Here is a 17,976-nt window from a genome sequence, read left to right on the forward strand (position 1 = left end):
CACAGGTTTTCACACTTTTATAAGTTTGGTCCATTTTCATATTGGGCGTTAATATTCTGATTACAGCTTCAGGTAATGAAGTCATTTACCCCAAATTTGCCCTCCCCAAATCACTTTTGTTCACATCTCTCAGGGCCTGAGGCAGTGAGGTGTCCTTGATTCCCAGACCTGGAGAGGAGTTGTTGTGTCTGACCGAAATGGGAAAGCAGCAGCTCACACTGTCTGTGGAGTTTAGAGTTACACACTAAAGAACTGCAGGATTACAAATACATGAAAAATATAAAAGCTAAAGTCCTAAAGCATCACAGTGCGCAGGCTGTTAGCACAGGCTGCAGTCTGTGGTGCTGGGCTCTGAGCACTGGGCAGGTTCAGCTGGAGCAGAGCACTTGTGCAGCCTGCAAGCACATTGCCCATTCCACAAACATTATACACCTGCTGTGCTTGGCAAGTCTGCCTTATGTTTTCCTACATGGATACATTATGTTTTGCAGATTTGAGAGGAACAAAGCCCAAAGCAATTTAAAAAATCCCTGCCCTCCACTTCAGCTCCTCCCATGCAAGACAATACTCCTGCTAGGTGACCTGTCTGTGGTTTTTAGGAGGGAAAGCTGTGCTCTGCATCCTGTCCAGGACCTCCACACGACCCCACAGGAACCCCTTCAGCTGGGGACACTCCTCTCATGTGACAGCACAACACAAACTGATCCCACGGGGTCATTTCTGCAGGCAAAATCTGCCAAGGAATTTTAATCATGGGTGCAGGTGAATTACCCATAGAAATGGCAGGAACTGAAAGCCAAGAGTTTTTTCCACTGGAGACATGGAAGTGTGTTAAGGCAGTCTGCAGAAAGCTTTTTTTCCAAGTCTATGATTTACCTTTCTGCTCAGGACTATTATACACATGGCTAAGACAATACAACCTTCTGGAAAACCAGAAATATGTTCTTTTCCATCTCCCTTTCATCAGGGGAACTCTATAGGCTATGTACAACCTATTGCAACCTGGCTTAGTTTCCCAAACAGTTAGTCAAGCTTGCCTTGTTTCTGGGCTTATCTTCTGCTCTGCTATTCTCACCTAATAGCTAACTACTTTCAAGTTGCCCATAACCTTCATATTTAAGCTTTGAAACACTAATAAATAATAACCATATAACCCATTTGGAGTCCTAGTTCTTTGAATTCCTTATTCAGGTGTTCTCCAGTAGCAGCTCTCCTGATCCTTCAGCTGCAGGCAGGGCTCTTTGGTCAAATAACAGTTTACTTGATTTTACTGCTTTTCATTTCATTAACTTGTAAGCAATACTGATTCAGAAAAAAAAATATTAGCCTGATTGAACATGTGTTTGTTGTAGTAATATTAATAGCATTAATTATAATACTTAATAATGCTGGCACCTATTTTGTTTAAAATTATTTTTCTTAATGCAAATGTATATTCTGCTTGGTTTAGAGTCTAATTATATTTTATGAATCAAAGTAAGAAATTTGAAATTTAAATGCCAGCTAAAGACCCTCAAATGACTGTGAGAATTCAAATGTTCAATGTTGGTGGCAATCGAAATTTAGCATGTATTGAAGAGATGTATTATGGCAGCTGCATTATGACAAAGAATTAGAAGTCACATATGGCTCAATCTTTCCAAATACATTTTTCCAAAGAGGAATTTCTTAGGTGTTTAGAAATTTAATTTGCCAGTTCAATTTTAATTGGTATGTTGTAACTACGATGGGAAAGTTGAACTTCAGCCTTGGTTGGTTTGATTCAGGACAAGAATGGGAGTAAAAAACCACAGGGTTCGGTCAGTCTTTAACATTCCAAACATTTTTTCAAAATTCTTAGTTAGGGATGAATCTTACATCATGCTTTGGAAGTTACCAGACTGACAGTGCAGTTATGAACAGGCTGAACATTTGAACAAAAGCCTTCACTTTCATACTTCACTGCCAAATGACTTGAAAAGAAATCCCCAGCTGTAATAGCATTCACCTAAATATTCTAGTTCTTTTGCTGAGGGTATTAATACTCAGGCCTTCAGCTCTGCAGCACAGCTAATTAGAAACTCGCTGATCAAAGTTTCCTCAGCAAACGAGGAGCCCAACATGTTTAATTCAGAAGATCTCAGAATGATAAGCCTAAGAGATGCTTGCATGTGTTTGCAGCATATGTTTCACTTTCTGGCAGCCTGAAGATCTGATCTTTCCTGCACCCTCAGGTGGGATTTGTGTGGCTCTGCCTGTGGCTGGGTTCACAGTCCTGGCTGACTTTCCAGGGTGGGTACAGTACAGGACATGGTCCCAGACAGCTGCAAAACAGTCCTGATGCTCTGTGCCTATGGAGATAATTCATTCAGGAAACACCTGACAGTTGTCTGATGAAGTTTAAAATGATTTTAAACCTAATATGAAAACTGGAGTTTTATATGAACCCAGAGAGCCAATGCTTTGAACATGTGCCAAAAAGGCAGCTGTCCCCTAGTGACTGTTCACCCAGGGTAGGATCTGCTGCACTCCCAAATGCTCACGAGGAGTATTTTTCATTCCAGAAGAAAACTGCTCCCTCCCCCGGTGTAAAGGTTGTCTTGCCTTCCACCACCAACATAATACCTCCATTTCTGAAAATACCTTTTCAGCAATGAAAGGTGACAGTTTTAGCCTCACAGAAAGGACTCCTATGTAAATAGAATTTTACCTACACAAATCTCATTTACTGGTGGTTTCTGAAACCTGTTCTGTTCACAGATAGATGATCTCTTTTTAACCCTCCTGTTCTGCCTACACCACTTTTCTGGTCCTTCACAGATCCACGAAAGTAAAGGCTACACTACAGCCTTGAAGTACATGGTCATAGGCTATGTAATTTCTAGTTAGAACTGCTGTTGTGCTTAAGAACAGATAATAGATGGTAAGAGGAAGTTGAGGAGCTTGTTGACAGATTAAGTCAAATTGTAACTATGATGACTATTATTCCTGCATTATCTAGTCTTAAAGAGATTGATTGAAGCAAATTAACGTTTGTGGGTTTTTTTCTTTTTACTTACAGTTGTTACAATAGTGGTATTCCCTCCTAGGCTGCCAGAATGAGCCTGGTAAAAGTTCTAACAGGAAAATCCATCCATCAAGGGAAATATTACATTTCCATAAGAGGTTGTTCTCATTTGCAACGGTAACTATCTCATACATTTTGCGTTAGAAATGGAAACACAACTGGAATGCTGGAGCTAATAATGAACTGGTGACACAGCGCTGTGCCCGTGAGTGCGGGCGGAGCGGCGTGCGGGCAGCACTGACCCCAAGAGAGCGCAGAGCTCCATGCAAGCACGGCCCCGCGCGGCTCCTGCCTGCCTTATGTAAGAGGTCACAGAGCAGCCGGCCTTCCTGGCCTCCAACACTTGCGTGACCGCCTGAACAAAGCGCCTGCTCCTCTCTGGTGCGGATCCATGGCGTGAGATCAGAAACTGTCGAAGAAAAGAAAAAGTCTGATCGCCTTAGTGCCGTGAGGCCGACACTGTGCCGGACGCTGGCCCGGGCAGGAGGCGATAGATTTAGAGTGCCGGGAAAGCGCGTGTCGCGGCGGGTATAGGCATTAACGGGAACAGGCATTAACGGGAACGGGGTCACCGGCCCGCTGCCCGCCGTGCCCGGCGGAGCCCTTGCCGGGCCGACGCGTTCCCCGCCCGCCGTGCCCGGCGGAGCCCTTGCCGGGCCGACGCGTTCCCCGCCCGCCGTGCCCGGCGGAGCCCTTGCCGGGCCGACGCGTTCCCCCCGCGGGCTCTCGGCGGCGGCTCCGGGCCGGGCGGGCGGGTGACGTCAGGACGGGGCTGGCGCTGCCCGCGGGCGGAGCGGGGCCGGCGGCGGCCGCGGGGAGAGGCAGGTACGGCCGGGGCTGGGGCTGGGGCTGGGGCCGGGGCTAGGGCCGGTGGGGAAGGGGGCGAAGGGGGCCCGGCTCCGGGGGTGGGCGGCCGGCCGGCAAGGTCAGCGGGGCGCAGAGCCGGCCGGGCCGGGGGCGGTGCCGGGGCCCGGCTGTCGGCGGCGGGGAGGGCGAGACGCGGCTCTGGGGGCAGCCCAGGCCAGGCCAGGCCGCTGCTCGGCCGCAGCTGGCGGGGACGGAGCGGAGCCGGGGCGGGCAGAGCCGCGGCGGGCGCGGGGCTGTCCCGGTGGGAGCGAGCACCGCCCCGCCGGCACCAGCCAGCAGCGCTGGGACGGAGCCGCAGCCCCGCTAGCGCCGGGCGCTGGCTCGGGGAGCACGGACGGCTCACGGGGAAGGGCCTGCGCGGCTGGGCCGGAGCCAGGGAGCTCCAGAAATAGAAAACTTGCGCTGTTCGAAGCGGGAGGGGGCGGGCAGGGTTACGTTTGAACGCTGAGCTTCCTGAACTCTCCCCGAAGTACTGAGAGTGCAGTAACCGTGGGGTGTCTGTGGGCACTGCTGCTCGCCGCGGGCTCAGCTCCCTAGCTGGGTCTGGTGTCCCAGCCCTCCCCATCTACACGGATCGCAGGATCGGGTCCACTGTTAGCTCAGCGGCAGTAATCAAAATTGCGCTAGTGATTACAAGCTGCAGGGAGAAACACTTGATTGGTTTTAAAGTGTGTTTTTCCAAGAAAGGGACTGGAAGAGGCTGTTGGATATTCCACATTGCATGCTGTTCCAGAGAGCAGAAAGGAATAGTCCCACCCCTTTGCTGGATCTACTGGAAACTCGAGTTCAGTTTAGAGTGCTGCTACTTTTAAATTTCAGTCACCAAAACACTTTTATTCATATTCGTTATAAATTAATTTATCTTTGGTAAAGTCCCCTTTTTCATGTTAGTGGCACTGGGCTAGTTTAACAAGCAAATACTATTCAGATGCAGCTGATCTTGCTAGGCTACCTTCTAGCTCTGCAAAAACGCTTTTAAACATCATGTGGGTGGACTGCGAATACTGAAGGACTTCAAATGAGCCCTTGTGCTTAAAAAGGACAGGGAAGAATATCTAATTGTTTTTGCACCTCCTACTCTAAGTGCTGACAGATTGTTCTGTGTGATTCCTTGCTCTCTCTCCAGAGGTGAAGTTTTGGGCACTTAAACTCTGAATTGGGTTAGGGTAGCTGTTGCCTCTGAGGTTGCATGCAAGGTGCTGTACAGCTGCTGAAGCCCTGTTTGCTCTTGTAGCTTTAAACAGCTCTGAGACATTCTGAATGTGAGACTTTGTGAGTTGTTCTGTAATCACGGGCAGAACTCAATTTGCCAAGAGAGAGGTTTTCTTCTTTGGTCGTTCTCCTTTTTGTGTCTGAGTTAAATCTAATTATGCAATTGTGTAACAGTAGGTTAAAAGGCAGCAACAACATTCAATGGCCTAGTCTACTTGCAGCAGAACTGAAGTTCATGCAAATTCTTTTTTTGGCTTATAGACTGTGAAACGACTTCCAGAAATAGTGATTGCAGTTTATTGGGCAAACTGGAAGACATAGAAACACCATTAGAGACACCCATTCCTGTGAAAATGAAGAGCAAGTAGCCTGTTTCCTTGTGAATGGGAATCGAGGGGACAGAAGCCTGTGCTGGGGCGGTGGCAGTATGAGGCTCAGGTCCTTTGTACTGCTTTGTTACTTTGGAAGAATTAATTTGCCTCTGTTTCTGGAGCTCTCTCTCTGTGGGTGGGTGACAAGAGTATGCTCAGAGCCCAGAGCAGGACCTGGTGACCATGATTAAAGCAGGACAGGATTCTGACACTCGCTTTCGGTGGGCTCTCAGCAGAATCTTTCTTTTCCCAGCAGGCTGGTACAAAAGTCAAGAATAAGAGGTTTATCCCGGAGTTCAAACCTTACCTGCAGGTGGTTTTCACCATCATATCCAAGACTGTGCAGGATGTGGCATTCCTTAAATATGAAATCCTGATGGTTATAATCTTGTGTGCTGCAGTATTTGCCCAGTACTCTGAAGAGGATACAGCTACAAGTAATATCCATTAGATCAGGAAACAGATGGATGCTTAATAGCTTTATATTTTACTAGAAGATTACAGAACTCTTCTTTTTCTCCCTTTTCCTCAGCTTTAAACACATTCTGCTGAGGTTTTTCTGGGAGGAGTTCCTCTGTCTATCAAATCTACTCTGCCACCTTTCACCCCCTCATGGCCCCCCTTTATGCTGCCACCGGTAGAATGTTATTTGTTAGGTTTCAGAATCTGTCCCTCATATTGGCTTACAGGCCCCACAAATAATTTCTAAAAGGCAACCCTCTCAGGGGAGGCTTAAAATGCTTCTGTTCTTGCTTTTCTAGTTCAGTTGCACCCAGATAGTTGAGTTTTTATAATCTCTTTCGAAACAATAATCAGAACACCATTAGGCTATAAAATAAAACCTCATTTTCCAGTATATCCCATGCTTGATCTCTTTTTTCAGCATGCTCATAAACCGGAATGCAGTGGCCGAGTACTTAATGTCATGTTTGATAACTTGAATTTAACAAAGAGTGCTTGCTGTGCTATTTCAGGCTTCATTTAAAAGCTGAGGAGAACTGAGAATCTGACTTTATGGGCTTATCTTTTACTTGCTTTAATTCTTCTTGGAGTGAGCTAGTGATGATTTGAAAGAAATACAAGTCATAAAAACAGCTTTCTCCTTCCTGTATAAGATTAAACTGTTTCAGCTTCTGTTTTGATTGGACTTTGAGCCAGTGAATGAAAAACACAGAAAAGGAAGTACAAAACAAAAAAAGGAGAGGCAGGTAGAAACGAGGGTGCTTGGTAACTTGAGACTGCAGAATACAGGAAGTACACGTAAGCACAGAGAACAACTTTGAAGGGAACTGGTGGTGAGTCAGGAAACAGTCATTCCAGTCTATCTCTTCCCCATTTTCTAAGAGCAGTAGCTGTAAGCTTTTGTTTGCCAGTTAAACATCAGGGTGGTCTCTGACAGTCAGGCTGGGTTGCAGCACTTGCACATTTGTTCCGTCCTACACCACCAGTTGTGCTTACTGAGTATCTTCAGCTGAGATCTGCTGCGTCTCTGCAACGTCAGCTGGGTACATGCAGCTCTAATAGATGGTGCTGAGATGCCCCTTTCTAAATATATTATTCTGAAATACTGAAAACTGCTTTTCTCCCCCTTCCCTGTTCCTCTTCTTCCCACTAGATTAAGCAACGATGGCATTTGTGAAGAGCGGATGGCTGCTCCGGCAAAGTAAGTCATGGGTCTTTCTCCTCCTCCTCTCCCTCTTCACTGGGATTTCTTCAGAAAACATCAGAGCAGCTTAGCAATTCCCAGGTTTTCTTAAAACAAGCCTCTAGTTCTGTGGGTTGTTTTTGTTGTCTTTTTGTCTTTTTACTTTTAGGACACATCACATAATGACGTGTCATGACGGCATTCCCATGTGACCTTTGGGTACTCCAGTGGGAAACAGGATATAAACATATCTGAGATGTCTGACTGGCATTCAGCTTCAGATGCTGCTCTGTAATTAGTGCTGTGTAATGGGGACTTGGAAACTTTACCTGACACCTCCACTTAGTGTCTTTCAATTAATCATGCCCTCTGCTTGTTGCTGCAGCAAGTTAGAACTCAAGCATCAGGTCATGCACTTGAAATAAAACCAGTTTTGCTTTGAATTTTAGATAAAATATGGCACCCTCTAATTCTCTGATGTTCCCAAGTGGGGATGTTGTAATACAGGATTTTGCTCGGCACTTTGGAATGTTGTGTGGGGCAACGGTGAAGGATTTCTTGGTTTGCTTTTTATTAACTTTAGGACAGAAATATTTCCCAGTATGTGCCCTCCAAAATGAGTGTCTGATTTTTAAGGTACGATTTTACGGCGTTGGAAGAAGAACTGGTTTGATCTGTGGTCTGATGGCCGCTTAATATTCTATGATGATCAAAATCGCCACGATCTAGAAGATAAAATCCACATGCGAATCCACTGCATCAACCTCAGAGTGGGGAATGAATGTCGAGGTAATAATGAAATCTGCAGGATTTGTGTATCCAGAGATTCTTTACACCTTCAGTGCCTGCCCAGCATGCCACATACAGCACTACTGCAGATGTAAATGTGTCCAAAACGTGTGCAGCTTCACTGTTCCTGAATCTCCCCACCTTCCAAAAAATCTCAACACCACCAACTCCTAAATTGCTTTGGAGATACCCAGGGTGTGGTGTCACCGTGTGATAGATGAGGTTAGGGTTTGATACTTCTGTTAAAACTCAGTGAAGACCGTTTACCACTCATGCAGGAGGATGGGATGTTCCCAGCAGGACTGTGTGCCTGATACAGAGCATTCCTGGTGTAACCACAGTGCCGGCTGGATGGAGAGGCAGGGCTGGAAAAGGGAAACCTCAGCAGATGTTTTTCCTAAGTTCACTTCTGGCATTTGTTAGTGCTCTGCTTGGTGCTGACACAAGGGAAGGACACAAGTGCTGGAGAGTACTATTGCTAAGTATGGATTGGTTCTGCTGTGAGACACTTGCATTTTGTAGGAAAGGTGTTCGCAGCTGCAGATTTTGAGGACACTCTGAAGAGTAACAACAGGTTATTTCCTTCTGGGACTTGTTCTGATGCCATGGAAGGCAGCTACAACTGGCCCTAGGTTATTTTGTCCAGACTTGCATCAACTTCCCTCTTGTACATGTGATCATGTAAAGCTGTTTATACTTCATAACTCATCTCTGTTTTTCTCACTCAGATTTCCAGCCTCCAGAGGGGAAGAAGAGAGACTGTTTACTGCAGATTGTTTGCCGTGATGGGAAGACAGTCAACCTCTGTGCAGAGAGTGCAGATGACTGCCTGTAAGACAGTCAGAGAATAATGGTTTTGCTGCTTCTCCCTCTTTTATCCCTCTTTATCTCTCTCCCTAGTTATTTTCCTCCCTTCTAACTTTCAGACATATGTTTTAGGAAAGTTTTCAAGCAAATAAAAGGAGGTTTCAGTGACAAAAAACCCAGTAGCTCTCCTAGAAGTTGTCTATCTCATGCAAACTAACTGCAAGTTAAGTCACTGAAAACACTGAAGAGTGAGGAGGAGTAGAAGAATGTGATTAATATGATTAATGCAAGGCTTGCTAAACAGATTTTTTTAAAACTTTTGCCATTCTTTAAGAGCACATGATGTGGCATTAGCCCAAGGACATCCCAGTAGCAATAGGAGGATTATTCCATTATTGTGAGCTCTCAGCTGAGCTGGGCTGTGTAGAGTTAGATAACTTCTGTGATCACAGTTTGCCAAGAGGTGTGGTCCGTGGAGCATTCTCCCAGCCCCGTGGCAGGGGAGGAGCTGGGTGAGATGTTCCTGCAATAGCAGCAAGGCCCCTGCTCTAATCAGCACAGATGTACTGTTCTGCTGGGGTGCAGCTCTTCCTTCTTCCTCATCCTGAGCATGACTGCGTATTTCTTACCTGTTGTGCTTGCAGCAAGGACCTCCAAAACTGCATCCATTCCTCCTCTTGTTCCTCCTTGTTCTTTCTCAGCTCTGCGAAGAAAGAAATAATTTCTCAGTCTTGGTGTAACACTTTTGTGCATTTGAATGTTACATTAGGCTTTGACACATGCAGTATCTTCAACTCTGCTCCTGCAGTACCTCTAGTTGCTAACCTTGTTTGTTTCATTGATCTGAAAGAAAAAAATGGCATTAATTTCTATCAGTGTTCCACTAACCAATGGGGTTTTTTTGCAGGGCATGGAAAATTGCTCTCCAGGACGCCAGAACAAACACAGTGAGTGTCCTACTTAGAGTTTATCCTGATAGAGAAGCAGCACCATCAGTGTTATGTGTGGTCCAGCAGTTTAGTTCTGAAATCATGTTCCATCCTTCTCTGTTAGAGAAAAACAGGGTCATGAGCATGATAGGAAAGCTTGTGGGTGGGGAGAAGAATGATTCTCTGGATCCCTTGCTGCCAAATCCAGGCAAATACATACTGTGTGGAAAATACTGATTTTAAGGAATGATCTCTCTGGGTGGAAGTGAATATTTGGAAAGCTGGTCTGTGGGCACTGAGGCTGTGGGCAGCAAGCAAATCTTCTGCAACCAGCAAAACTGAACTTTTCACTCCCAGTGTTTGTTGCCTTCCAGGTGGGTGCAGTGCTAAAGGAAGCTTACTACACAGCAGCTGTTTGTTAATGTAGATCCATCCCACTGTGGGATGCTTCTTGGCAGAGACATGGGGAAGAGTGAGATGCTTGGAGGGGAGTGCAGGCATGCTGAGGAGGAGTGTATTACCTCTGCTAGCTGTGGAGAGAATCAGGACTCATAGAAACCTCCTTGTGAGTCTTCTGGAGAACTGTATCTTTGGGCAGCCACATCAGTCCACTTGTGGGTATTGCTAATTTGTTTTTCCTTCAGACTGCCTTCCAGAGTACTCTGCAGCACTAGCTTTCCTTGGATAACCAGGCTGAACCAAGCTGAGGTGTTTCTGTTTCAGGGGAAATGCTGTGTTTTGTAGAAGCTTATCTCAGTTTCTGATGGGTCACATTAGCATTGCCACTGTACATCTGTCAGATGATATAACTCAGATTTGTAGATACCCAAAGCAAACACTTGTCATGGCAAAACTACTCCAGACACGATTGCCTCTGACTGCAGCCATGCTACGCTGCCTGTGGCCTTAAATGAGAAGTGAAGGATTTGTCCTCATGCAGAGGACACAACATTCATGGTCTGTCTGCTCTAGTTTTAGGGGCTTTGTCTCACCTGTGTGTGAGATGGTGACTCCAGTTTCAGGAGATGGGAAGTGCTGTTGTCATGCCTCTGGCACTGCTGCCAGCCTCGATAGATGGCTCAGAAGGCGGCAGTGCTGACCTTGGTCAGCCAAGGCAGGCCCCTGCTACTCAAAAGTAGAGCGGGTAGCCCTCTACACAAGTAGATACATAAATTAACATTGTCCAAAGCTATTAAAGGTGTCCAACATGGACTTGGACTAACTGGGTAAGTTGGTTTGAGTCTGTAGGTGTGTGACACGCTTTTCAAAAATTCCAAGCGTCCAGCAATGCCTCCTAACTTGACTGAAATAGCAGGGTGATCACCTTAGCTTTGAGAACTGTATCATTTACAGGTGTTTGCAGTCTTGTGCATCACTTGTACAGAGATCCCCGTGGCAGGGCAGAACACATTCACTGCTTAGGTGTGAGCAGATTTCTCATGTGATGGAAATACCACTTCATATGGTATTTTAACAGTGTTTCAAGCAATCCTTAGAATCTCCACCATGAGTTTGACTTGGGTTATAACCATATTATGTCCTCAAATGCCATGATTTCAAGAGATAATACAACATTTGCTGTTGATTTATTTAAATGTTGAATTAAAGAATGGGAGCTGGCTTTTGCCTTGGAAAAGGGAATAAGAGCATCACTGTAGATTTTGGATATTAGGGGCAAGAATACAAGGGTAGTGTAAGAAATCTTAATTGTCTTTGAGAACTTATTCTAAATGGACTCAAGTATTACCGCCTTTGCCTCAGGTTCCACTTTTGGCTACTGCATTTGTTTGCCTGCTTCTGCAGAACTTTGTGATAGCACTCTAGGGTGCCAGGAAGCAGCCAGCTTAGTTGTGACAGTTTCTTCATCTGAAGACAGAAAATGAACTGGAGGGTAATTTCTAAATCTGAGGTTCTGCAATGGTGGAAGGAGCCAGTGTGCTTGCATTTACACATATGCATGTCTGTGGCACCCACACGTATGGCTGGCTCCTTTCTGTGTTTGATCAGGAATTTACATGCCTCCAGGTCGACTCTCTGGGCACTTTGTTTTTGCAGCCTTTACAAGGTACTCATTGCTTTCTTAACATGCAGTGTGGCTAAAGGTTACTTTTTCTTTGGGGTCATTGAGTTCTAATCCTTAGACTGCTCTAACTGTCTGTCTGTGGGAACAGGTGATAACTGCTCTCTCTCCATGGTGTTTAGGGCTACGTGGGATCTGATGTGATGTATGATGAGACAGCCATTTCCTCAGCCCCTCCTCCCTACACGGCTTATGCCACACCATCCCCTGAGGTAAGAGTTGCAGTCAGGAAGCATTAAGGTGAAAGAGGCAGCAGGAGCAGCCTCCTTCAAGCACTCACAAAATGCTGCATTGTACTCGCATACCCAGCTTTCAAGCTTTTACAAAGGCAGAGAGTGAGGCACTATCAATCTATTGCTACTCTTATTTGAGATGGATTTCCTTTGAAAAGGATGAGGCACATTTTGTTCGGAGGTGTATAAAGGTGTGGCTGCTCCTTGGAAAATAAAACTTGGAAAATAAAGCTTCTGAGAGACAGGGCAGAATTTATTTGACTGATCTTCAAATATATTCGTTGTGCAGCTTCTAACATAAGGAGGTGTAGCTACACTTTCATGTTGTGCAAGCACTGGAAAGGTGTAGGATCAGGAGTTTTAGAAATAGGTGTAATGACTGGAGCTGCCACTTCCACCCAAGAACTGTATTTAAAAACTTCCACATAAGGATTTCGTTGTCCCAGCAACACAGTAACTCTAGTTCTGGACACACAGTTCTGCAGTGAAGGAACAGCTTTGGGACCAAACCAGGATATGTTGGGGGTTTCTGGATGTTCTTAGTGATATGCAGTAATATGTGAGGGGATAGTTCGGAGGACTATTGGTTGTTGCACTATCTGCTCCAGCCTCTCCCTCTTCTTAAGAATGAGTTGTGCTGGAAGCTTCCTCTGTGCAACCTCCTATTTTGGAGAAAGAAATTACTTCTAAAACATACAGCTCTAGAGCATTTGTCTTTAATCTGACATTTGCTTGCAGCATACCCTCTTGGAGGGTGGGTTGGAGTTTTTTGGCATTGGCTGCTGCCTTCCTGGCACTTCTGAGCTCCCCACAGAGCTGTTGTTGGCATGAGGGCAGAGAGGAGAAGCTGGCAGGGCTGCTGTGCCCCTGCCTGGTGATCCAGGCCCTGCCTCTGCTCTTGCCTATCCGGGAAATGCAGAGGGCAAATGCTCCTTAGGAGTGCTTATTTTTCCAAGCAGCTGTTCTGAATCCATTCCAGAGAGTAGATTGGCTACAGCAGGACAGCCTGGATATTTTAGTGAAACTTTAACTACATTAGAAACGAAATCAAATTGAGCAGTGTGGTTAATTGGATCCCTAGCAAAGCGTACCCGTGTAACAGGTATTTAATGTCCCCAGGTTTATGGCTACGGCTACGATCAGTACAATGGCGCGTATCCCCCGGCGGGCCCTCAGATCTTCTATGCCTCCAACGGGCAAGCTTATGCTGTTCCCTATCAGTATCCATACCAAGGTAATCAGCCTCCACCTTCCCACAGAAGCTGTTTGAGTCAATCTTTCTGGTTTTAGCTCTATTAATCACCGTCCTTTACTAGCCACCACTCCTGCACACAAAGAAAGAATCCTGACCTGTGACTGGAACCAAGTCCACGCACCCTTTCACAACAAAGGGAGTGCAGTGAAATTGGTATTAAGGGATTTAACCTTCCCAATGTGATCTCAGCATTATTACGTTGCTTTATACACTCCTTTTGAAGCATACACAACTCTTATCTACAGCATGTTTTTGAAGGAAAGGTACAAGAGCCAGAAGATGTGATTTTGTGATTCAGTATTCCATATTGGGCATTGATGGAGCTTTTCATACATCTGCTGCTCTTATACCTAGTTTAATTATTTAAATGCAAGTTTCAAAGGTAAATGCACTCCCACAACAAGGTTGTAGCTGGTCCCTTCCCCATGTGTTGGAATTGCTCTAAGGCAGGATTTCAGCCACATGAAATCTTCTGTTGCTCTGTTCAGGTTTGTATAGCTTTCAATCTCAAAAACTGGAAGCAAAGAGTGAAATTGTGGGCTGTGCTTTTAATCATAGTCACCTTAATTTAGGGTTAGTTTTGCATAGAGCCCCAGTCCTACAGAACTGGGGCTTTAGAGTTGTTCTGGTAATAAAAATGAGAAAACTAATTGTTTATGATCTGACTCTACAAACAAGAATGTCTACTGAGATTTTTTTATTTCAGTTTTGAGGGAGATTTTCTTTTCCAATTGACATTTTTCAGGTTATTTCACTTGCCTTTTCCATTTTTTGTTATAAGGGAGGTGTATCAGCCTTAAAAGCTTTTAAAGTTTTCTTCATCTAAGTTACTGAAGTCCTAAGATAGAGATGATATATATTCAAACACAGAGGAACATGTGTTCTGTTGGTCCTGAAAAGCAGTAGCTTTTTAAAAACAAGAACTGTTCTTAAAAACTGCCAGCAGGCCTTGGAAATCAAGGCAAACCCATATGATAACAATGCAGCAGTGACTCCCCTGGCCAGTTTTCAAGTCCAGTGTTAAGATACTGGTCACTGGTTGGGCATAGTAACCAAGGCTCAATGTTTTCCTTCACCAGGGTCACTGCAACTAACCTGAGGGTTCAGATTCACCACGGCATCTCACATAACCCCTGTACTTCCAGCTCCATGGCTCCTCCTCTGCAGTGACATAATGCTTCTCAGGGCGGAGAGTCATGCATTGTTGAGAGTCAGTGAAAGCCTTTTGTAGTTGGATTTAGTTGGATTACTTAAGAATCTGTTACAAAACACCATTGTGGGATTTTCAAGAATATGAAATCTCCCTGAAATGTGTGGAAGGGAAACCAGTACTGTTATGTTTGCTTTGCAGCTAGGAGCTAAATCAGAAAACATGACAGGTGAAGCTTGTACAAGTCTGTTACAGAGCAAGGGTCAATCAATGGCTTCTTGAGTCTAAAGTTGATTTCTTACTATTGGCCAATTTTCATCTGAACAGAAATGTAGCAGCTGTCACCACCCCACAGATCAGTCCAGCATGTAAATGCTGAATTGCAGTAAGCAGGAAATGTAAATAACTGATGCACAGTTTCAGACAAATTAGTGGCTTGAGGCCTGCCAAAGATTTTTCAGGAGGAGGGGGTAAGGGGGAAGAACTAAACTATTTGCCTTAACTTCAAGGCTGAATCAATTTTTAGACCCATTTCTTACATTAAATTCACAAAGTCTGTACAAGTAATTCATAGGTTCTTTGCAGAACAATGCTCATTTTTACATTTGTGATGAGTTTTCCTCACAGATATTAAGCTGTTACAAGGCTAGAAGTGTTGCTTTGCCCTTGGGTTTAATTAATATGGAGGGTGAATCCAAAGCAGAAATGTATTCTACCTGTGCAGCTGACAAAATATTAGTATTCATTTGAAGGAAGAACATGAAAGAATGGCCTGTTTTGAGATTGCAGTGCATGGTATTAAGATACACATTTCTTTTGCCCTCCTCCCCACCACCTCTTCTCTCCTAGGACCTTATGGCCAGCCCCCTGCAAACCACGTCATCATCCGAGAGCGTTACCGTGACAGCGATGGAGATCTTGCACTGGGCATGCTGGCTGGAGCAGCAACTGGAATGGCTCTGGGATCATTATTTTGGGTCTTCTAGATTACCCTGTCCTTATCTCTGTAGTTCCAAACCCCTTTATTGTGTGCAATAATATATTGGCAATGTTGTTTACTGGTAAACTTTGAAAAATGCAATAGTTATTTTTCAGTAGTGACATCTTAATAACTGATTCTTAACTGTCTTAATGAGAGTTTAAAGGCACCATTTAGTTAAGTGGTTGGAGATGGCATGTGCTGCTCTTGAACTGTGGTCTGATGTTCAGAATTACAAGGATCAATATGAGCACCAGTGTCATGTGGTAGCAGTCACCTGCTTTATGAACAGACTGTTACTGGACACACCACAGGAAAAATGATTTTTTTTGTGGGGAGCAGTCTAAGATCTAGTTCAAATAAGAGGTTAACAAGAGTTCTGCATTACTATACACATACTACTGGCTTTTAAACATTCCCTGGAAAAACAGAGCTCAGAGAGATTCCTTGGCATTAGACAGTCTGCCATGCTCGAGGGTTTTTTTGTTTTCAGACTTGACTGCAGATGGTAGTGTGTTTTCTTGGGTGGAGCCCTCTACCTGCCTTCTCACACCATCCAGGTGAAGTTGTCTCTGAGACTGTATGAGCAAACCACTAAGAAGTGGCAGCACTCCTCAATTGTTTTATTCTCCCAGAAATGTGAATGACCCTTGGCAAGGAAGAGCAGTGTTTGTTGTTCCAGCTCCCTCTTTATCCCAGATGACTGTTCTCTGGTCAGATGGAAAAACGAGATCTTTAGCTTTGCAGGTGTCTGCAGAACAGCAGCTCAGACACTGCCCCAGCTGCATTGTTAGGAGCCAGCCATTGTCCAGTGTCTCTGCTCACTACTGCCATGGCTCTGCAGAGGCTGCAGGAGGAGAAGGAACTTGAACAGCACTTGCTGTGTTGGGCCTGCCAGCCCCTCTGCAGGCAGGAACAGTCAGGAGGGGAGAGACAAGCAGCACAAGTACACCTTGCACGCAGGCACTTTGGTGTCAGCTGCCTTGCCAGGGCTAGGATAGGACACCTGCCTCTTAACCACCAAGGTCTCCTGAACCAGGTTCCTTATTTGCAACTAATTCTGAGCACAGCTGAGCCTGGGTTTGTTGTATGCACATTTCCCCCTCACATTCAGCAGGTCTCCTCTTCCCTCCGTGACTTGTTGAGAAAAACACTCCAAGGAACCTGTCTGGCTTTGCTCGGATGCGTGGTTTCTCTACACAGTGAGCTGTGGACTGTCCCCTGGAGCGTGGCTGTTTTGTGTGTTACATGGCCTGTTCTAATCCATGCTGAGCTGTGCTTGGCAGGGAGAGAACGCTCTGAAGAAATGCATGGGCTTTCTTGTTCAGGTAAATGAGGCAGGGTGCCTAAGTTCAGTTCTTGTAGTAAGAGGACTTATTTTTATACTTCCACTTTTAGCTTCCTGTATTCGCATACTGTTTTAATGTTAAGTCTTACTTATGCTTCCATTTAGAAGAAGGTTAATTTCCTTATGGTTCACAGGGTCTCGTGTCAGGAAAGATGAAAATAGATGAGAACTTGCACCCATATAAATTTAGCTGAAGTCCCAATCTTCTCCATTTAATCCTAAAACTCTCTTGGCTCTATCCTACTTATTTAAGCAATAGAGGTCCTGGACAAGAGTTTGGGTAGCAGCCAGGGGAAGCACTAGGGTTTCATGACTAATTCAACCAAGTGGAATCACTGGAAGTAAACAGACAGATGTCATTGTGGCTGCTTTACTGAGAGTGGCCTAATCCAGGGAAGGTAAACTGCTTTCAGGAGGCTGGCTCCGAGCTGTACACCAATGTGCAAACCTGTCCTTTCCCAGCTTACCACAAGCTGCACGTGTTCTGCCAGTCAGATGTACTGAAAGGACATTCTGGAAGTGCAAAAGAGGACTAAAGTGAAAGTTTCCAATTGCTAGTCCAAACCAAAAGAAATTGCAGTACACCACTGAAGCTCTCTTAGAGACCTGGTAGCCTTGAGGTCAGAAGGGAATGGAATGTAACTGAACAAACATGTCTACCCTTTTAAAAAACCCTTTAGGAGGGGAATTTGATTGCAGGTGTTTGGTTTGTGTTTTGCAATAGCGAGTTCTGCAGAATGCCTCCATCTCCTCTTCTTCCTCTGTGATTCTTAACTTGTAAGGAGTAGGGGAGTATAAAACAATTGGGCATCATATGATTTTTTTGAATTTCATAATGATTGGGAAAGTGAAATCAGCTGGGTTTTTTGTGTTGGTTTGGGCTTTTCTTTCAGAAGAACTGTTAGTCACAGCAGGGAACATGTCTTTTGTGTTTTCAGGAGATAACTCTGTCTAGGTCTCTGGTTTCTTCAAGTATATGAAATAAAGATTGTTGATTGCAAAACAATTTCCTGGGTTGAAATTCAAAAGAAATTACATTTTTAAAAGTTGAAATTGAAGTAATTCTCCATTAGGAAGATAACCTTACACTTCTCAATGGAAACCACAAATTGAAGCCAAAGATTCTAGTTTCGGCTTGCAAACAATAGGCTGCTTTTATACAAAAACCATGAACTATTTTCTATTTCAGAAGCACAGGCATTTAGAAGCCAGAAGGCAAGTTTACAAAACTCTGCTAGAGCAGGAAATCAAGAGCACAGTTCTCT

At 44.8% G+C, this 17,976-nt stretch overlaps 1 protein-coding gene across 4 annotated transcripts; it reads left to right on the top strand.

Moving 5' to 3' along the window:
* The first annotated feature begins 3,406 nt into the window (after window positions 1-3,406).
* PLEKHB2 (pleckstrin homology domain containing B2) lies at window positions 3,407-17,717 on the top strand. Of its 4 annotated transcripts, none has more exons than XM_066193994.1 (8): window positions 3,407-3,427; window positions 7,112-7,159; window positions 7,778-7,930; window positions 8,659-8,761; window positions 9,645-9,684; window positions 11,869-11,958; window positions 13,099-13,213; window positions 15,234-17,717. In XM_066193994.1, exons 2-8 carry the CDS (start codon window positions 7,123-7,125, stop codon window positions 15,368-15,370), a joined length of 675 nt encoding a protein of 224 aa, XP_066050091.1. In that variant the 5' UTR covers window positions 3,407-3,427; window positions 7,112-7,122; the 3' UTR covers window positions 15,371-17,717. The 4 variants fall into 4 exon arrangements, with proteins under 4 accessions (XP_066050091.1, XP_066050092.1, XP_066050089.1 ...); XM_066193995.1 differs by lacking the exon at window positions 3,407-3,427 and adding an exon at window positions 3,777-3,871 and having other exon boundaries at window positions 13,123-13,213; XM_066193992.1 differs by lacking the exon at window positions 3,407-3,427 and adding an exon at window positions 3,781-3,871.
* Window positions 17,718-17,976: the final 259 nt, after the last annotated feature.

Source organism: Chamaea fasciata, unplaced genomic scaffold (assembly GCF_029207755.1).
Source record: "Chamaea fasciata isolate MVZ Bird 193981 ecotype frontalis unplaced genomic scaffold, bChaFas1.0.hap1 SCAF_11, whole genome shotgun sequence".
NCBI lineage: Eukaryota > Metazoa > Chordata > Aves > Passeriformes > Sylviidae > Chamaea > Chamaea fasciata.